This window comes from Lampris incognitus, chromosome 7, assembly GCF_029633865.1.
Source record: "Lampris incognitus isolate fLamInc1 chromosome 7, fLamInc1.hap2, whole genome shotgun sequence".
NCBI classification, from domain to species: Eukaryota; Metazoa; Chordata; class Actinopteri; order Lampriformes; family Lampridae; genus Lampris; species Lampris incognitus.
This window is the reverse complement of record NC_079217.1, coordinates 38,627,899-38,649,443: the sequence shown is the minus strand read 5'-3', so window position 1 is coordinate 38,649,443 and position 21,545 is coordinate 38,627,899. Positions and strand designations below refer to the sequence as shown.

At 41.7% G+C, this 21,545-nt stretch overlaps 3 protein-coding genes across 7 annotated transcripts in view; 2 read left to right on the top strand and 1 right to left on the bottom strand.

Annotated features, from left to right (window-relative positions):
* mfrp (membrane frizzled-related protein) overlaps window positions 1-4,581 on the top strand; it is a 30,595-nt gene extending 26,014 nt beyond the window's left edge. Inside the window, exons 10-13 of the mRNA XM_056284022.1 lie at window positions 1,100-1,230; window positions 2,749-2,883; window positions 3,340-3,467; window positions 4,287-4,581. Coding sequence (XP_056139997.1) covers window positions 1,100-1,230; window positions 2,749-2,883; window positions 3,340-3,467; window positions 4,287-4,511 — 619 coding nt within the window. The 3' untranslated portion in view covers window positions 4,512-4,581. The remainder of the gene's footprint in view (window positions 1-1,099; window positions 1,231-2,748; window positions 2,884-3,339; window positions 3,468-4,286) is intronic.
* Window positions 4,582-5,184: 603 nt separating this feature from the next.
* nudt8 (nudix (nucleoside diphosphate linked moiety X)-type motif 8) lies at window positions 5,185-9,612 on the bottom strand. 5 transcript variants are annotated; one of them, XM_056283613.1, is made up of 6 exons: window positions 9,450-9,608; window positions 8,386-8,469; window positions 7,328-8,197; window positions 7,062-7,194; window positions 6,435-6,512; window positions 5,185-6,322 (listed from the first exon to the last, which is right to left on the bottom strand). In XM_056283613.1, exons 3-6 carry the CDS (start codon window positions 8,194-8,196, stop codon window positions 6,137-6,139), a joined length of 1,266 nt encoding a protein of 421 aa, XP_056139588.1. In that variant the 5' UTR covers window position 8,197; window positions 8,386-8,469; window positions 9,450-9,608; the 3' UTR covers window positions 5,185-6,136. The 5 variants fall into 5 exon arrangements, with proteins under 5 accessions (XP_056139588.1, XP_056139589.1, XP_056139587.1 ...); XM_056283614.1 differs by lacking the exon at window positions 9,450-9,608 and adding an exon at window positions 8,808-9,211; XM_056283612.1 differs by lacking the exon at window positions 8,386-8,469.
* A 368-nt stretch (window positions 9,613-9,980) lies between these two features.
* On the top strand, window positions 9,981-14,159 carry ftr86 (finTRIM family, member 86). Its single transcript, XM_056284062.1, has 10 exons — window positions 9,981-10,644; window positions 10,926-11,021; window positions 11,219-11,452; window positions 11,703-11,865; window positions 11,977-12,063; window positions 12,154-12,201; window positions 12,515-12,565; window positions 12,855-12,920; window positions 13,084-13,286; window positions 13,463-14,159. The coding sequence occupies exons 1-10, from the start codon at window positions 10,114-10,116 to the stop codon at window positions 13,796-13,798; spliced, it is 1,815 nt and encodes a 604-aa protein (XP_056140037.1). The 5' UTR covers window positions 9,981-10,113; the 3' UTR covers window positions 13,799-14,159.
* Window positions 14,160-21,545: the final 7,386 nt, after the last annotated feature.

The following is a 21,545-nucleotide window of genomic DNA, read 5'->3' as shown; positions in this document are numbered from 1 at the left end:
CAGAAGGCGTTTACTAGTGCGCATCATATTCTTCATAGATTTTATAATTATATTATATATATATATATATATATATAGCGTTTTTTTTTTCGAAACCATCAATGGTGTTGTGAGTGCTCAACTAATGAGGAGCGGAATATCAACACGGATACAGGAAAAAAATATTTTTATACATTTCAGTACAGGCCTGTACTGAAATGTATTAAAATCTTTTTTCCTGTATCCGTATTGATATATATATATATATGTATATATGCATATATACATATATATATGTGTGTGTGTGTGTGTGCAGACAGGTGACAAATGAAAGGATAAACAAACATAGTGTCTCTTGGTAAGATGGTAGGCCACCAGGAGCCTCCAGAACAGTTTCAGTGCTCCCTGTCATATATTCCACAAGTCTCTGAACTCTACTGGAGGGATGGGCACCATTCTTCCAAAAGATATTCCCCCATTTGGTGTTTAGATGATGTTGGTGGAGAGCGCTGTCTAATACGTCAGTCCAGAATCTCCCATAGGTGTTCAGTTGGGTTGAAATCTGGTGACTGTGAAAGCAATAGCATGTGATTTACATCATTTTCATACACATCAAACCATTCAGTGACCCCTCGTGCCCTGTGGATGGGGGCATTGTTATCCTGGATGAGACCACGCCCATCAGGATAGAGATGTTTCATCATAGGATAAAGGTGATCGCTCAGAATAACTTTGTATTGACTTGCAGTGACCCTTCCCTCTAAGGGTGCAAGTGGACCCAAACAATGCCAGGAAAATGCCCCCCGCAGCATAACAGAGCCCCCGGACCCCTCACAGTAGGGGTCAAGCATTCAGCTTTTTCCTTTCATTTGTCACCCATCTGTGTGTGTGTGTGTGTATATACTATAGCGTTTTTTCTTCTTCTTAAAACAATCAATGGTGTTGTTATAAGTGCTCAACTAATGAGTGGAATATCAATACAGATACAGGAAAAAAAAAGCTTTAATACATTGCAGTATAGGCCTGTTTCGTGCAAAACGTTTTTTCCTGTATATATATATATATATATATATATATATATATATATATATATATATATCAACATACCTGTTTCTGTCAGTTTCTGTGGCTCCAGCCTGCCCCCAGACCTGACCTCCTCTGGCCCTCAGATGACTGTAGTGTTTGTAGCGGATGAAGGAGTTGCTGACAGTGGCTTCAATGCAACATACCAGGCTGTGCCCTTTGCAGACCGTAAGTTCCTGCTGGTTTCCCCTCAGGGTGAAACCAGGTTTTTGTATTTGTTTATCCAATTACATTTTGCTTCCAACCATTTTAATAACCATCCTGTCTTACCTCTTTAAAACTAAACTATTTTCTTGTTCTCCCTTTTCCTTCTTCTATTCTAGCAATGAAGGGGGAAAAAACTATATTGCAATATTTTTTATTTTTCAATATCTAATTGTAATATTAAAGAATAAAAAGGAGTTACATAATTTCAACTGATATCTGTAGCAGCTTTTGACACTCAAAGCTGCATTTGCAAAGAATTGATCACTGTAGCAATGATTTGGGTCATTCAACGGAGGGGGGGGGATAATACAATTGTCCAAGTCACTGAAAATTATTTGTTAGACATGTTACAGCATTTTATTTTATTTATTTTTTTGGTGAATAATAGTTACAAAAAGAAGGCCTTGCTAAATTTCAAAATTTTCAAGCAATTAGTTTTAGCCTAAAAAGATGGGATTGGCCCAATTTGCCCACAACCCTTGCAATGTGACAATTGCACACATGTACATTGTGTGTCATATCGACTGCTCAGTCCTCTTCTTCTTCTTTTTCTTGTTGGCCTCCTCTTTTGTTTAACTCCCTCCAGCCACGGGAAGACATGTGTTTGACAGAGGGGGCGAGAGGTTCCCATTTTCGAGAGGTGAGAGGTGGGAACCTCTAAAATGGGAAAACCTTGGAACACCTTTAAAAGCCGTGAAGTTGGATGTGTTTTTACGAGGTGCATAACAGAGGCGTCCTAACAGTTACACAATTAAACCAGTAGATGGTGGACACACATCAGGCTACAGCATTCATGGCCCACTGAACATACTTGTAGATTCACATCAGATATCGGGTATTTTCATAAGCTGTTTCATTTGAAGCTTGTTCAAACTCACTATCTTCCCACTGAAGCACCATAAAGAGAGAGGCTGCAGAAGGCGTTTACTAGTGCGCATCATATTCTTCATATATTTTATAATTCTATTATAATTCTGTTATCCTCATTCAATGTTGTATTCTGTAAATGTGTAAACACAACGTCCATTGTGCGTTGTCTGTCTTGGGAGAGAGACCCCTCCTCTGTTCCTCTCTATGAGGTTTCTTTCTATTTTTTCTCCCTATTAAAGGTTTTTTGTGTGTATTTTTTAGGGAGTTGTCCCTTAACCGATGACAGGGTCTAAGGACAGGATGTTGTGTCGCTGTAAAGCCCACTGAGGCAAATTTGTAATTTGTGATATTGGGCTATACAAATAAAATTGACTTGACTTGACTTACTAGAGCTAGGGGGCCCAATTAAGGGGGCTCTACACAACTTTTCATTGACAATACATGTGGGGGCGCCCTGCCTGGCACTGCTTAGCAAGCCAGTCTCAGATAAGAGACAGAACAACAGTAGTCGGAGCGGAGAAGTCAGTCAGACTTCTGGTCAATTCTCCAATAATGTCTTTGTCACATTCACTGATCTGGTCTGAACACCAGTGCTGTGCTCTGTCTCAGGGACGTGTGGCCCCAGCCAGTTTGCCTGCAGCACCGGGGAGTGTCTACGCCAGGAGTGGCTGTGTGACGGATGGAGCGACTGCTCCGACGGGGCGGACGAGCACGGCTGCGACAATTCCACCTACCCTCCGTTCAGTCAGTCACTGTGTCACCATTACCTTTTCTGTTAGCCGCCCCTGCATGATAGATATGCCGCATATACCACAGTTACATTTGTGGGACAGGGTCTTGGTTACATGAGCATGTCAGTCATTTAACTGGTGCTCTTCTTCATAACAAGGTTGTAGGTGCAGTAGACTAATCTTAAAATCAATGATCTGGTACAAAGCACACATAGTATATGACATTTATCACCTCCATTTCACCCAATACCCATAATACATCCTTCCTGATAAAATTCAGAAATCAAAGTGAAACATCATTGGCAGCTATAGTTCCCTGACTTGTTGCTGTAACCAGTTCACTTACATCTACCTTTCCATCTCCTCCCCCAAGCTCTCAATGTAAATCATGAATAGTACATCTCAATGTTTTTATCTATCTTTCCTCTGTAAGATGAGATTGCTCGTCTTTATCTCTCCATTTCACTAGCTTCTTCGTGTGAGTTGATAGAGGTGGAGATGTGTCAGGACCTCAGCTACAACCTCACCTCTTTCCCCAACATCTGGCTGTCCATATCTGATCAGAGGGAGGCGGGTGCGTTGCTCCGACAGTACCGGGTGAGGCAAACTGCCATGCACACCATAAATCACCAGCCTCGTGTCTACCCTGCATGGAAACACTGCTTACTATTTTAGCAACCCTAACATTTACTGTTACTGTCAAGGCGAAGTCGATATATTTAGAAAGCACATTCAAAAAGAAACATCAACCAAATAGTGCTGTACAATGTCAAAAAAAGCAGAAAATGGTGCCAGGTGGTGTGCAAGTTTGCTGGTACAACAAAGACGAAGTGCTAGCAGTCCAGGCAAAAAGTAGCCGGCCTGAGTAGACACAACAGATAGGTCAGCACACAAACAGGGACACAAATGTGCTTTGTGAAGGTCAGTGCTTGACAGAGCTGATGCACAATGCATCTCATTGTTGGGGGTCTGGTGGGAAGCTCAGAACATACTTTCCCCCTGGGCAGCATTCTGTCCACACACACACACACACACACACACACACACACACACACACACACACACACACACACACACACACACACACACACACACACACACACACACACACACACACTCTTGTGCTTCTCTTTGAGAGGACCCCTCATTCACTACATTCATTCCCTAGTCCTTAACCCTAACCCTAAACTACTGCTAACCTTAACCCGAAACCCAAGTCCTGACCCTAAAATAGACCCTTAAAGAAGTGAGGACTGGCCAAAATGTCCTCACTTTGCAAAGATGTCCTCACTCTGATGGTTAAAATCTCAAATCCTCACATAGACAGAAGCACAACACACACACAAATGCACTGGTTCCCTCACAAAAGTGGTTACTTAGGCTAACTCAACCCTTCTATTTTTCTCTTCTTTGCAGGTGCTGATGGAGCTGGCATGCTTCGAGCCACTGAGGAGGCTGGTGTGTGGGATGTTCCTGCCACAGTGCAGCCCCCATGGCGGGGTCCTCGAGCCCTGTCGTTCCGTCTGCTCCTCAGCTGAACTACAGTGCAGCCAAGCTCTTGATCTCTTCTCCTTCAGCTGGCCCTTTAACTGCCATCTGCTGCCGGACTCATTGAACCCCATGGAGTGCTCTCTGCCTTGATGCCGCAACACCAAAAATGGATTTAAGTTAGCGGTTAAAGTGTATTGTGATGATGAGAGAGACAGCCCTCTGGGACCACTTTGAACATTTTTTCTTCTCCAGTTATCATACGACACCTGATTTAAAGGTCTCAAAAGCCCTACACTGTACATCACAAGTCTCTTGAAATACTGCTATTAAGCCCCAAGGAAAGACATGTGTTCAACGCACAAGAGTTACGGAGTGCTCACTGTATTTGGGCCCAATTACATAGGCCACGAGGTACACGACCCAGAAGAGGTCTATTGTTGAAGCAATATGTCTAAGGAGAAACAAAAGCAAAGATGACACAAGCTCACTGAACCGAAGTACTGTGAGAACCGTACTCTGTGGTTTGAAAATCCCAACAGCTCACTGAACTCCTGCTATTACCATATTGTAACATTTTGGATATTTGTCATTTTAAAAGTACAATTTTCAAGAGGATGCAAGGGGTAGTGTGTTTGAGTTTTTCTTTTTTAGTTTTGATTTAGGTGCTGATCAGACTGGATGAGGCAAGTGAAAGGTTTTCAAATCTTAGGTAGGAATTATAATGCTGTACGTAATTTTTTGCTCTTTATTTATTGCTTTGATTTCAAGCATTCCAAAGACAGGTTATTAAACCATACATTAGAAATTAATATCACAGGGAGAACAAATTTCACATGTATTTAATTGCATCGTTGAATAGGGCACAACATCATGATGTGCTCAAAATACACCTATGATTGATAACAGAACAGATTTGACATAATGGATGGGGAAATGGAATCAGACATGGGCTAAATGGCATTGGAAATCCTTAAAATGTATTTTAGCTGAGCTTGACTGAGCCTACTTGACGCAATAAAAAAACAACAGGTCTTCTGATGTGCAGCCTTTTCCAAGTGGCTCAAAGGAAGCTATCCCCAAGTGAATTGTAAAAAAAATTCATCAACCTTTCAAGCCATGTCTGAGCAGAGTACCTTAGTGAAAACACAAAAATACTCCTAGCAATGATTGCCAAGCAGTATGATGAATTAATGGTACAAAAATTAGTAACACTCATTATTTCCATGAATGAACAGATGAAAGCTATGATTCCTTATTGATTTAACCAATAAACTCCCACTTCACTGGTGAGGGGAAGACACAGAATTGGTAAAAGCAAGTTAACAAAGGATTCTGTATTAGGCGTTTGGCACACTATCAGTGTAGTGTAAAGTGTTCAACTAAGAATGGATCAAGTATATTTAAATTGTTTTCTTTCAACTTGATTTCATTTTCATTGCCTGTCCCACAATGCAAATCACTCAAATGTTAACAGGGTAACTACTCTCACTTTATAAATCCGATTGGCCACATTCTTTACATACCTGATCCTTTCTAGAGAGCTTCTTGTTCACCCAAGGCTCAGAGAGTCCTTCATTTTTAGATCATGAAAGTAATTTCACTTCATAACCTAATAAAGAGGAATTAGAGCCCAAACTGTATTCAGACTGTCCCCTGCCCAGGTTTTGGCACAGAAAGTCTCATTGATTGCATTCTAGTCCAAATCAAATAATTTAGTCATCATACATAATAATCATGTGCTTACGCAGAACAACTGTGATTGGCTGATTCAGTTGCTACGGTGGCACAATGAGTTTGAGGGTGTGTTCTAAAGCAACAGCCGTCAGGCCCCAAACACGATGCTTCCCATTCCGGAACACCGGAAGAGTGTATCCATATTTGACACCAGTGCGGAAGTGTGTGTAGCCACGGTTTAAAGGGTTGCACAAGTGAGAGATTGACAATGTGAAGATCTCCTCTACCTGGAGTTCATACAGACAAAAGAAAGAGAAAAGTGACTTCTATCCATCTCAATTCTGACATAGACAGAAAAATACAATTACATTGTGGATATTAAATGTATACTGACTTTACCTCTCCAGGGTTTGGTTTGAAGGACAACTGCTCTATTGGGCCGAGGTTAGCCAGCACCGGAGCGATCATCATTCCTGACTAATGGAAGAGAAACATGGACAATCATATTTTGCACACACCTTTTCATAAGCTATGTTGGTGTGCTTAGTTGGCAACTGACAACACAAAATCATGCAATAAGATAAGGATTACCTGAGCTTAGCCTTAGTTTAATAACAGTGTCTTGCAGGAACAAGAAAATTCAGGGGAACATAGTAACTGTTTGTTGACCAAGGATCTGTCCATTGTTTTAACATTCACAAGCTTACCTTGAAAAATAGAGGTGGGAACAACTACTACGTTACATTAAAACTCTTTAAAACCCCTGCTTATTTATTTTGTAGTCTATGTTTGGCAAGATTTTCACAGGATGTTTAAATGTGAGTGTGACCTGAATGTATAGCGATGCATAGCGATTCTTTGGGCTGGGAGACTCCAATGCATAGGGGTGTGCACCTAGGCTATAGCCATTGAGCAATGTATTCATCACTTTCATCAAATCATCCAGTCAGTAAATGTCTTTCATATCAAAAATAGAGGAAACAAACAGTGTTCACTGACAGTCTGGTTCTGCCATTTTTTACACACCTTGTCCCTGAGTGGCTTCAGAACACCCCAGACCTTTTCTGTGGCCACATTAACACCCAGCTCCTCTTTGGCTTCTCTCAGGGCTGTATCCACAATGTCCTTGTCTGATGGATCACTCTTACCACCTGCGAAGCTACATAGCCAAGAAAATGAGGAAAAGCAAAATGGTGAGCACTTATGATATAAGCGCAACGCTATCTAAGACATATGGCACATAAGTACACAACAGCATGTGCCGCAAACACTGATACTTGCTGGAAACTAACCTCACATCACCCTTGTGTCTGCCCTTCAGTGTGCTGGAGCGCAGTGTGAAGAGAAATGCCGGCTCCCCCTCCACAAAACAGAGAGAGACCAGGACGGACGCACATTTCCCCTGGCTCCTACCCTCCCCCATCCGCTCATACAGCTTCAGGTTGGGCCCCAAGGTCTGTCGACACCTCTCCTCATTCTCTGGGGAAAAGCAGTCCCTCAGGGCCAATGCCTCGCAATGAGTAGCCCAATGAACTGCTCTGGTCTTGGGCGCAGAAACAGCACATTGTGGGAGTCTTCTCTGGGAGGCGCTAAAAACCCACGGTCGATGTTTCAAGGAGCTAAAAGGTCTAAGAAAGTGTCCACTGCAAAATAAAGTGCTTTGAATGAGACTGCAATGTAACTTAGTGGCAATACTGAATGAATATGGGATACCTTTATATGGCCTTCTGTGCAGTTGAGGGCATTTATTTTTAATACAGCCATGGTAATTGTTTGTGGATCTGGGATTTTCTGCAAAATGTTCTAATATTGTGGACATCCATGGGTGAAATTCTAGCCTGGGTTTTGAGGAGACAGAGTTCTGAGTCAGCCGGGGACAGCTGGGAAGAGGAGCTTTGGGTAAAGTTGAACTCAGCTGTTGTTTCCGACAGTCCGATACTGACGAAATACGAGGCGACAAAGAAGACGCAGTCTTGTTGGGTATTGAAAAGTTCTCCTTTTTGTCTGCTCTATCAGCAGTGGCTCCATCCCTATTAGCTCTGGCAATATGCGAGGTGCAGCCGGTGTGTTCAGTCAAAAGAGTGAGATGAGGGTCTCTCACGCCAAGCAGTAGGGGTCTTATGGGACAGGGCAGGGTCAGGATCTGAGGAGCCCTGAACATCCTACGAAGGATAAAACAAAACATGTCCTTACACCAGTGGCCCTTACATGCAGTAAAAAGGAAGGAGTGAGTCAGCTTAAAAACAAAAAAACAAACAAACAAAAAAACAAAACTTTTTTTTAATTTCACTCATTTCCTTTGAAAGTGCCTAGCGCTATACAGAAATAAGTTTTGACATGTACTCATTACCTGTTTCAGTCACACTCATAACTTCATCAGCAATTACACCAAAACCTCGTGCAGGATTGCATTTACTCCGCATATTGAGTATTCCTGCAACACAGGTGCGGGATAATGGTACCAGTATAAATGAACACTGACCAGGCGAACTTTTCAAGGGTAGCTCATGACTCGAATTGGCATGTGAGTTGGGCAGACAGACTATTAACGAAGGGAGCTGGGACCGAACTGAACAAGGGCCATCTGCAAACTTGAAATGGTGACCGAGTTGTGGGTTCACATCTTGACAGTAAATTATCAAGCGTTACATTTATACTCTGCCCGACCCTAAAAAAATAAAATAATTTTAACCTATTACATTCAACGTTTTGCCTCATGCCTCGGCGGCCGAGATTTAAAAAAAAAAAACCTTCACAAACTCTTATTTCTACCTGTTTTTCCGGAGGAGGTTCCCACTGTACTGCCCGCCCAGGTGAGTCAAACTGGGATGCTGTTTGTGTCATGTCAGCTCAGATGGTAAACATCCGTGGTGTTAGTTATCGGGGTTCTCTTGTCCGCTTCAGTCGATATTGTGGTTAAAGAGTCGATATTGTGGTTGAAGTCAACAAATTTATTTCCCGAGTTCAACAGTCAATCAATTCAGTCCCACCTGTTCCATCATTTTTGTCAGACTTTTTGTCAGGCTAGCTAGGCTAACTTGGGAACTTAGCTCGCACGTCACTCGCTTCTCGTTGCTTTCAAACGCGGTCTTGAATCAATGCCACCTTGTCGATTCGCCGTCTTTGCTGATCATTCCCGATAAAAGCTGACGTCAATTTGAATTTTCGCAATCAGTTTTTTTTGTTTGTTTTTTGGTGGCATTAAAAAAACGTGTAGGTCCGACCGTCACCTACCAAACTTGTCAACATTAGCAAGCCGGCTAAAAAGTTAGCAAGAAACCGGCGAGACACAAATAAGAGCGGCAGTCTTTCCGGCTAAACCGTCCACTCGCCGAATAACGAGTCACATATCACAACCATTGGGAAAAAAATAAGTTGAATGTCATAATTTGAAAGCAGAGGTAAGACACTCACCTTGGAAGTTGCAACATCAGTAGCTGGCCTTTAGCACTAGCTGACTGCCACTATCCAATATGGCGTAAGTTAAATAGTATGACACTGCCATTCAAGTTTGACCTGAGCGCATCGATGACGGCACTCTTACCTCTTAACCCCCCCCCCCCATGTGTTTTGGCTGGGGTAGGTCTTAGGAAAACCCCATGCAAGTGGACAAAACCAGTCTGACTTGATACAAATTCCTTCTCACTTGCATCATTGAACTGGATGAAACCATAGCGTCCATGTCCTTACATAAAAGGAGACCAAATAGGCCTATCTGGCTAAAAAACATGAAAAAAATAATTATGAGCCCATATCTAGTGTCAAACATTAATGCAAACATGAGATCATCACCGTCACCAATTTCACCCGTTGGCATGAGATGGAGCAAAGTTTTTACAGGACATACCCATGACATCATTGTGAGACAGAAACTTCTTGTCCCACCTGTTTTTCCAGCACCACCCTGAACCCAGGTTGCATAGACTTTTAAACAGCATGTGAATTGGCATTTCAGCATTGACTTCTTTGTGTGCACTCCTATACCTTGGGTGACTTCGTAACATTTATTTTTCAATTCTTTGCTCAAACAAGCAACAAAATCCACTTCATCCTCACCCTTTCCGAGCCTGTATGCACTATGGCCTCAGCGTGGTCTGAAGAGGAGACCTTTGTGTGCGCAGTGTGTTTGGAGGTCCTGAAGGATCCGGCTACCCTGCCCTGTGGCCACTCGTACTGCCTGGTCTGTATTCAGGGACACTGGGACCGAGGAGACACCAAAGGTCAGTACAGCTGCCCCCAGTGTCGACAGGTCTTCAAACCCCGACCCTCACTGGCTAGGAGCACCGTTCTCGTAGAAGCAATGGAGAAACTGATGACCAACAGTGTCAAGCAGAGCCCCCACAAGTCTATCTCTTCCGCACCACCATCAATGCCCATATACCTGGAGGTCCTACCAGATACAGGGCTGGCGGCAGTGGGAGGCCCCCAGCGACAGGGTAGTGTCTACCCCGAGCTCCCCACGCTAGCACCCAGATCCTGCCCTCAACACCAGAAACCCCTGGATTTGTATTGCCATGATGACAAAGAGTGTGTTTGTGAAGAGTGTTGTCAGCATGGACACAAGGGACACCGTGTGCTCAAGCCACACGAGGCGCGCAGGGAGAGACAGGTATGTGTTTGATATGACAAACATTTCAATAGTATGGTCAATTCTGGCACTGTTTTATAATGCATTGTAGTAGCAGTGTTCATTTCATTTGTTTCTGGTTTCAAAGATTGTTGAATTCTTAATGTTTCGTTATTACACATGTAGTGTTTTTATAATGTAGCTGAACTTGACACACTTTTTGAACAACTAGTAATCCAGTTTTCATATCTGTGCCCATTCCCATCATGTTTTTGTTCATGCTAAGATGAATACATGCATAATACCTCAGTATGTTTATCCAGAAGGAGCTAGTACAGATGCAAGCAGACATGCAGGGGAGAATCCATGTGACTGAGAAGGCACTTCAGGAGCTCCCTCAATCTGCTCGACAACACAAGGTACAAAACCAATAGACTAACTAATAATAGTTTCCATTTCACTAAGTTTAATGCAGAAGCCTTTTCATCATTTACTGTTTTTCTTTGTTACTATACTATATTTTGACTAACATGCTTTCTTCTCTCTTTTGAAATCCTGTCTCCTCTGTTCTGTTTTCACCATCCTGCCTCCCTTCCCCATCCCTTTCCACCCTCAGGCCTCAATCCAAGCTCTACAGAGGGAGGGTGTGGATTCGTTCTCTGGGCTTGTGAAAAGCATTGAGCTCATGGGCACCCAGATTGGTTCGCTCCTCTGCGCCCATGAGGCTTCCCTCAGCAGCCGGGCCGAAGGGCACATCCACAGGCTGGAGCAGGAGGTGGCACAGCTGCGCTGGAAGAGCGAGGAGATGAGCCGGCTGGCAGACATGCAAGACCATGTTTGCTTTTTGAAAGTATGGGCCACTGGGATAAGGGAGTATACTGCTGAGATAATGGATTAGTTTTATTTCTGTTGTGCTAATTTAATGTACATTAGTATTTATTAGTTTTTTTTTTGCCTATTTGTTGAGCACTCCTTGACTATTGCAATTTTCAGCATGCTTTGCAGAGTTTTGAACGTATGTATTTACATTAGGCTAGACTCTGTCATTAAGTGAGGGCTCAAGACGGCTGTTGTGTTAATTTGAGATATTTGTTCTTCAGAACTTCCTGACTTTAGAGCCATTGGGCCCGACTATGGCAATAGATGAATTGGGACTGGGCCAGAAGAAGGAGGTGGTAGCTGTGATCCGCTCAGCCATGGTAGAATTCAGAGACTCTATACAGGACCTCAGCAAAGGTGTCCTGGCTAAGATTTTCAAAGTAGGTTAGTGCTGGAAAGAAAGTTTCCCATTCTTTTGATAATCAAATCAAATTCTAACCAAAAGAAAAAAGAGATTACAGTAGTTTTTATTGAAAAGCATTCTGTCGTCTTCAGTGAATGATTGTTCCATGACCAATGGTGTGATGGCAACAGGCACTGCAGCAGCTGATGATAGCAGCCAGACCCCCACACAAAACCCAGGTACTACACACACTAACACAAACACACACACACACACACACACACACAAACCCTTGTTATTGACTAACATTTTTTACTTTGTGTCACCAGGGGTCACTGCAGCACACGAAAAGCAGCCAAACCCAATGCTGACAGCAGGTAGATACTGCACAATCGCTTTATAAAGATATACATTAAATAGAATAGTTTGCTCAAAAATGACCTGTTCTTCCTCCACTGTGGTTTATGACACACTGACCAATCCTCCACCTTTACCCTTTAGTAAGTTGATCTCAAGCAATTAAGACATCTGATAGAGCTCGGTGTTCAGTGAAGTTATTCACTGTCCTCTCCGGGTTAGGGCTGAGTCGGAGTGAGCAGTCTGTTGAATTGTCAGCTCTCATTGACCTGGCAAAAGTTAGTTAGTTTGTTTGTTTTGTTTCACTAATCCCCTCAATTTCTTTATCCATAGGGAATGAAGGTGCTGCCATCCTTCCATATTCACCCCCTATTAACCCTCAAGGTAATGAATTAGAATTCTTGCAACAGTTTATGAACAATTCTACTTTGTTGATGTTAAATGACAGGGAAATATTTCCCCTGACATTTTCTCTGCCTTGTTTTCCTCTTTCTGTATCTTGACCCACATCATGGACAATATCATCAGCTGCTCCTCCACACCGCCTCCCTCCTCAACCTCACAGTAAATACTGATGCTTTAGACACCTGAAAGACAGTAATTTCTCATTGTAATGGAAAGTTGCATATGTTGCTCAACAGTGATTTAGAGATTTTTTCCTTATCTACTGCAGCAGCTCTTGTGACAGAAGTGGAAATTGTGAATCCAGAGCCAAAGACCAGGGAGGATTTGCTGAAATGTGAGTCCAACTTATTTCACGGCCAAAAAAATCTCTTTCAGTGAACCTGAGTTTAAGTTGTCTTGACAGAATATATATATTTTTTTTTGCATTATTAAAGCAGTTCAAATAGTAGGTGTGTCAAGAATCAGAGCTCTTATTGTTTACACTCTGTTCCCTTTAGTTCGCTTTGACCCCACCATGGATTCTAACACTGCATATCGCCACCTGTTGCTGTCAGATTGGGACCGTAAGGCCACCCTACGGGCTGAGAACCTGAACCCACCAGACCACCCTGAACGTTTTCAGTTCTGGAGACAGATTCTCTGTCAGGAGCCCCTTGGTGGGAGCCCCTACTACTGGGAGGTGGAGTGGACCGGACAGAAAGTGAGGCTTGATGACTGGAGTAATCAATTAAATTGATTTCTGCAGCTCAAACCAATTTTGTGTCATTTATAAAATAAATTGATTGGAATTTCCACTAAATTATGAACTGTATTTTTTTTTTCCTGAGCTTAATTTTGTTCTTTCCGATAACACTTTTTTCTTCACTCGCCATGCAGATGACCATTGGTGTGGCGTACAGGGAGATGGAACGCAAGGGTTCTGATAACACAAGCCGTCTAGGCCATAATGCTCAGTCGTGGAGCTTGTATTGGTCTGGAACAGGCTTCTCCTTCTGGCACAAGGGTCAGGAGACCCTGCTGGGCTCACCCAAGTCTCAAAGGGTTGGCATCTATCTGGACCAACATGCTGGGGTTCTTGCTTTCTACCGAATCCATAAAAACCAGGCTCACCTCATCCACAAGCACCAGAGTCAGTTCAATGGACCGCTTTACCCAGGGTTCCGGTTCTGGTCAGGGGTAGGATCCACGCTGACTGTGTGTAAACTGAACTGACTTCTAGATGGGTAATGGGCTGTTTGGAAACCCCAGTCATACTGGGAACAAATAACTTAAATATAAACTTTCTAATATAATTTGCAGATCTGGTTAGATGAAGGTGATTCTCAGAAAGTGTTATTGGCAGGCACATATTTTGCCAGGAATTCTTTCTCTGGAGTTAAAAAAAAAAAACAAAAAAAAAATGGGAAAAGGAATTGAAACTACTCTACAATTCATCATGGCATTGTCACAGTATGTTTTTCTGTCTACCTTTTGGTGGGATTCTGCTTAGTCAACCTTTCATTGTAATGGTGTCTCTTCAGCTTTTGTTTTTTTATTTTATGTTAAGTTTTGTTTACACATATTTTTGTGAATAAAGGAATTTACAAACCCATCATACTTGAATCCCTAAATAGTAACAGCGAAACATTTTATTAAAATAAGCATTTGTATTCTAAACTTCTCTCAGATTTCTTAGAGATGAAGTTAGTGTCTTTTTTTTTATTGTAACAGTTAAATATCCCAAGGTTATTTTAGCTGTTTTGGTGAGTGGCATGTGCAAGTAGTTTTGTGCTTTGCACATCCAGTTTTTTTGGAGCCGAGTATTCTTTATTAAATTGCTCTCAATTTACCAGTCAATCTTCATTCCAACCCTCACCTATTGTCATGAGCTTTGGGTAGCAACCGAAAGGGTGAGATCGCAGATACCAGCAGCTGAAATGAGTTTCCTCCATAGGATGTCTGGGCTCAGCCTTAGAGATAGGGTGAGGAGCTTGGAGTAGAGCTGCTGCTCCTTCGCGTCAAAAGGAGCCAGTTGAGGTGGTTCAGGCATCTGATTAGGATGCCTCTTGGGCGCCTTCAATTGGAGGTTTTTCGGGCACGTCCAACTGGGAGGAAACCCCGGGGTAGACCCAAAACTCACTGCAGGGACATGTAGTCCCTGCGGTGAGTTTCAGCGTGTTTTGGCACTGATTGAAAACTCACCTCTTCAATAACTACTACCCTATTACTTGCTCTTAGCACTCATTGTATTCACTCATTTAAAAAAAAAATCTCTTTCTTGTGCTTTTACTGTAGCACTGGTTTTGCTCTTAGATTCTTGTTTAGAGAGAAGATGCACTTATGACCTCTGATGACTAGTAGTTCTCCTGAATTCCTACGTTAAATGCACTTATTGTAAGTCGCTTTGGATAAAAGCGTCGACTAAATGACTGTAATGTAATGTAATGTCCAATCTGGCCTGGAAATGCCTTGAGATCCCCAAGAAGGAGCTGGAGGGTGTTGCTGGGCAGAGGGACGTCTGGAGTGCCTTACTTAGCTTGCTGCCACCATCACCCGACCCCGGAGAAGCGGCTGATGGTGAGATAATGAGATAGTACCCTTTTCTTATTACATTGCAGGAATAACTGGAATACTACTTACCTCAGGAAAAACATCCCTCATTGTTGACCCCATTTACACCTGGTATTATCATGCAATCTTTTGCAGATAAGTTTTCCAGTAAGGAGAAACGCAAACTAATTGAAAGTGTGAATGCACACAGCACGCATTGTGGGACAAATTGGACTTGGGTGTATTGTGGCCTCTGGATATGATGTTCACTAGAAATGCAAACATGCACCAATGTGGACATACATATTGAAAACTTAACTGTCTTCAAGGTAATGACTATTATATCTAAAAAAAAAAACTTGGATGAGGAGATTTAGTCATTCTACAGTTAGTGAATCCTCTGAGTCCATATTCATGAGTCATTTGTAAACCATTTCCTTGAAAATGTAGACAGCCATCTAGCTACAGTGACACAGCAGGAGCCTTCAAAGGACATTCTGCTTTCTATTTGGCCTAAGTCTCTGGTTCCTGCACTGTCTGTAAAATGTATGAAAAAGATTTGGTTTTAAGATATTTTGCTTTAGCCTAGGTTTGAAAAATAACCCAGTATAACCCAGTATTGGTTAACGTCACAAGCAGTCACGGCCTGCAACCAAGCCAGCACAAAGTCCATGCATGCATTGACTACAGCTACATGTTTTTTTATTTTTTTATTTAATGAGCTTGGCTTTTTCCTACATGTGTTGACAGGCTTGCTAAGATAGTCTACCAAGCTGTCTGTATGACAAGGATATTTTTCTCTTGCTAGGAAGCCTATTGCACAATATCTGGTAGATGTCAACAACCGTATCTCTCAGTATGAGACTGGAATAATTTTCCAAGTGCAAACCTTTGAATCTATTGGACATGGATGGATGGATGCACACTGTAAAATATATCAAGTTTATGCTGCCTTTCTAATGACACAATGGCTATAATTTAGGAAAATATCAGTTTGATAATTCAGTAAACCTCTTGAAGATGTGGGACGTCATATTTGCTTTTAACTTCTGCATGGCAAATATTAACACCAGATTGTAGCTGGCAACCTTTCAAATAAGTGGACATGATTGTAATGTTGTCAGCAAAGGCTGGCAGCCTCTGTGCAAAAAGTTATATGCATTTGTGTTCCTTTCAATGACTTTACTTAACATACTTTGGAGCACCCTCATCTGGGGGAGCATGATCCATCCAACCCTTCACATGAAATCAATGTTGGTGAGGTATATTCATCAAAAAGTTCAGTTCATCTACTCGCTCCCTGACATTTCACAGTAGCTTATGAGCAGTACATGATTGTACCACAGTACAGCACTTATTAAGTGTGACTGCGTGAAATAAGTTTGCACTCCTTGTGTTTCACAATTGTTGAAATATTGATTTTATTTTTACCCGTGTTGATTCCCAATATTTTATTTGTGTGAAATAGTGTCTGTCTTCATACTTAAATTTCTGGTTCCTCAATAGTTCCAAGTTTGTTGATTGTTATGTTTGAATACTCGTCTTTGCAGTTTTAGATATTCTCTTCATCCTTTGCTTCTGTCATAAGTCTTTAAAATGTTTGTTTGATGAAGATTGTTTGTTAGCCTGCCTGCTTGTTTTATGTGTGTTCGTATAACAGACGCAATGCATCAACAGGTAATATTGTTTCATCCAAAGCATGAAGGAAGTGCAAGATCTGTTGTGTGATGACTGCTGTAAGCAAGGAAATCAATTTATCCAATTAGCTGTGAGTAGTATATGTGATTTGTGTTTTGTTTTTTGTTTTTTTTAGTACTATGGCCACGAATATGTTCTTGTTTGGGGCCTCCAAAACCGCAGAGCCGGACCTGACACCAGGTGTAACTGTAAAGGACGTGATCAGATCGTTCATCACATATATAACATATAAGCGGACAGCATTCATCCTACCGGGGAAAGCGCCGTTCTTTTGTCTACCAGTATAGATAGCTGTCTACGTTTAGTTTGACACTAGGGCCTTATCATTCAGCAGGTTGCAGGTGATTAGAAAGCCTGCTAGGTTTAAATCTAGTGTGGATGTGGAGTCAAGTAATTTAATTAACACGTTTAGTCAGGGAATTTCTCATAATATAGATTATTAGACTGACAGCTTGGTCTATAACATTGAGACCGTCTCCTTACCCTGCTGTATTGCTCCCAAGCTCTCCTCTCCTAAATGTGTGAATCACAATAATCTAATAATCATTCCTACTACCACTGGTGGTGGTGAAATGTGCAACAAAGTATCTAATAAACTACAGAATCAAACATCTAATGTTATCAAAAGTGTGACCACATGTCGTCCAAAGAGTTGGTCGCCAAAATTGTCAACTAATACAAGGTATCTAATTCCAATTCGTATTTCACCTATTGGTAGCTCAAGTTCTGCCTACTACTGATCACCTCAACAAGATGCTTCAGTTTGTTTTAATAATTTTCAGATCATTGTCTACCAAAGCCTTACTAATAAATGATCTGATTCTTGAACATAGTTTTGATATGATTGCGTTATGTGAAACATGGCTGAAACCAGATGTTTTCCTTACCTTAAATGAAGCTTCCCCACCTGACTATACTAATGCCCATGTAGCTCAGACAAATAAACAAGGTGGGGGTGTTGCCTTAATATATAAGTCTATTTTCAATCTGACTTCCAGACTTGAATCTAAATCCCAGTCTTTTGAGGCTGTTGTTCTGGGTCCATCTCCCTCAGCCATGAATAGACTTGGCTAAGTCCAGATTGTGATACTGACATTGATCGGCCTCCTGGCTCTTACTCATTATTTCTTGAAGAATTTGGAGAATTTGTCTCAGGTCTTGTTGCTCATTCTGATGATATTCTAATTCTTGGTGATTTCAATATTCATCAGAATAAGGCTATTGATCCTCTAAGTAAAGCCATTCTGGCACTTGTTGATACTTTTGGGTTTATTCAGTTTGTTCAAGCGTTGACTCATTGCAGTGGTAACACCCTTGATTTGGTTTTATCTAAAGGGATAGCTGTTTCTGATCTGAATGTCTTGCCAACCACATCTGCTGTGTCAGATCATTTTCTCATCAAATTTGAAGCATTATTGACCTGTCCTGTTAATGTTGGCACAGATATAATTGCCACATGCCATATTGGTCCATCCACTGTAGCAGCATTTGGTCAGCAGCTGCCTGAAGTCTTGGCTCCTTTCACTGTAGTGACAGACTCTGTTGAAAATTTCACAAGTGACTTAAATGTGGCCCTCTCTAGTCTCTTCAATTCAGTTGCACCTCTCATTACCAGAGCTAGATGAATAAAGAGGCCTACACCCTGGTTTAACAATGAGACATGTACTCTTAAGGGGGCCTGCAGGAGACTGGGACGTAAATGTCGAAAATTAAAATTGGAAGTTTTTTACCTATCTTGGCACGAGTGTTTATTGAAATACAAATGTGCTTTATCTGCTGCCAAAGCAGCATATCTCTCTTGTTAAATAAATATTAATAAGCATTACCCCAGATTTCTCTTTGACACTGAATCTAAACTTACTAAAAAGCAGCTGTCTATTAACTGGTCACCATTCACGGACCTTGAGTTTCTTAACTTTTTCTGCAATAAGGTTGATGAGATCATAAACAAAATTAGTTCTTCAACTCCAGCTACTCCTGCAGATCCTGTCTTACCAAATTCATATCTATACAATGTGTCACTGATGGTTCCTGTTATTACAGCTTTTGAGACTATCTCTCTTGATACTTTGACTAAGCTCGTGTCAGCTTCTAAACCAGCTACTTGCCTACTTGGCCCTTTACCAGCAGAACTTTTTAAAGACCTCTGGCCTTTCCTGGGATCTACAATGCTAGAAATTGTTAATTTATCACTTACAATTGGCATTGTTTCCAGCAGTTTTAAGACCGCTGTGGTCAAACCTCTACTTAACCCCCCCCCCCTCGATCCAGGGTCTCTTAATAACTATCAACCAGTCTCTATCTTCCATTCTTTTCTAAATTACTAGAAAGAGTTGTGTATAAACAACTTTTGACCCATACGGAGGAAAGCTATCTATATGAACCTTTTTAATCGGCTTTCAGGGCCTGTCACTCCACTGAAACTGCTCTGACCAGAGTGGCGAATGACCTTCTTCTAGCTATGGATTCTCATTCCACTCCTGTGCTTCTAATACTAGAACAAAGTGAAGCATTTGACACCATTGATCATTGTACACTGTTAGACAAATTAAATTGTAATTTTGGTGTCTGTAGTTTAGCTCTCTCTTGGTTTAAGTCCTACTTAGCTGGAAGAACACATTGTGTCTGTGAGAGTAATATTACATCAAAATTCTCTGACGTTAAATATGGCGTACCTCTGTGCTTGGTTCTTAGCACTCTACTTTTCTCTCATTATATTTCACCTCTTGGCCAAATTATACACAGTCATGGAATAAATTTCCATTGCTATGCTGATGATACTCAGCTGTATGTGCCTATAAGGGCTGATGATCGTACTCAAATGACTAACTTAGAGGCCTGCTTGGCTACTGTGAAAAATTGGATGTCACTAAATTGTCTGCTTTTAAATTTGGATAAAATTGACGTGCTGGTCATTGGCCCTGCTAGACACAGACGCCAATTTGATCAAGTAACAATAACAATCGACAACTCTGTGGTTTCACAAAGTGTGACAGCCAAAAATCTTGGTGTCACGTTTGATCCCAACCTTTCCTGTGATAAGCAAATTAAATAAATCATCAAGACTGCCTTTTTTCACTTATGTAACAGCTAAAATTCGTTTTTTGCTGTCTATGACTGACACAGAGACTCTAATACATGCATTTGTTTTATCCAGACTTGATTATTGTAATGTTCTGTTTTCAGGTCTGCCATATGCTAGTACTAAAAGTCTTCAAATATTTCAGAATGCTGCAGCTAGAATCCTAACTAAAACTAGAAATCTGACCATATTATAACAATTCTTGTCTCCCTTCATTGGCTTCCTATTCATGTTAGATCAGACTTCAAGGCGCTTCTGCTGACTTATAAAATCCTAAATGGGCTTGCCCCATCATACCTGTCTGATCTTAAACCATACATTCCTTCTCGAGCTCTCCACTTTCAAAATACAGGGCTCCTATTTGTACCCAAAATTAAAAAGAAGTCAGCTGGTGGTAGGACCTTTTCCTATTGGACCCCATTCTTGTAGAATAACCTGCCTGCTGCCTTCAGACAATCAGAGTCTGTTGAGTCCTTAAATCCAAATTAAGACTCATCTTTTTGCCTTAGCCTACATTTAGTTGCCTTTAAGTCGAGTGCTTCACAACCTGTACTGCATGGTGGGTTGGTTTCTGTCTCAATGAATTTACCAACCACTGTTCTGCTGATGAGATTATAGTATATAGATTATTGACTATTCTAAACTGTTCTCTCACATGTCTTTTCTCTCTCTCTAAGTGATGTCTTCTCCTTTCTCTTCTTTCTGTGTATGCGAATGGTGTGAAGTGAGTCTCCTTCGTGTGCATGTGCAGTCCGTCCTCCTCCATGGTGATGGTGGTCCCCAGCTAGACACTGCTTGGCATCCACCTCATCACATTTTCTTTTTATATATCTTATAAAGCTATACAATTTTGTTATCCTGTTTCAATGTTGTATCCTTCTCTCACTCAGATGTGTGACTAATGTGTTTTTTTTTCTCTCGTCTCTTCTCCTGCATATGTGAATGGTGTGATGTGAGTCTCCGCTGTGTGCATGTGTAGTCTGTCCTCCTATCAGCTCTACATGGTGATGCTGGTCACGTGGCTGAGGTCCTGGACTGTTCCGGTGGCATCTGGACACTGCTTGGCATCCTTCTCTTCATCTACTACTACTACTACTACTACTACTACTTTTGGCTGCTCCCGTTAGGGGTCGCCACAGTGGATCATCCGTTTCCATCTCTTCCTGTCCTCTGCATCTTCCTGTCACACCAGCCACCTGCATGCCCTCTCTCACCACATCCATAAACCTCCTTTTCGGCCTTCCTCTTTTCCTCTTCCCTGGCAGCTCCATATTCAGCATCCTTCTCCCAATATATCCAGCATCTCTTCTCCACACATGTCAAAGCCATCTCAATCCTGCCTCTCTTGCTTTGTCTCCAATCTGTCCAACTTGAGCAGTCCCTCTAATATAATCATTCCTAATCCTGTCCTTCGTCACTCCCAGTGAAAATGAGAACTCCCTTCTCATCATATTCTTCATACATCTTATAAGTCCATTATAATTTTGTTATCCTCTTTCAATGTTGCATTCTGTAAATTGTGTACACACAACATCCATTGCACGTCTGTCCGTCTTGGGAGAGAGATCCCTCCTCTGTTACTCTCCCCGAGGTTTCTTCCTATTTTTTCTCCATTAAACGGTTTTTTCTTTTTAGGGAGTTGTTCCTTAT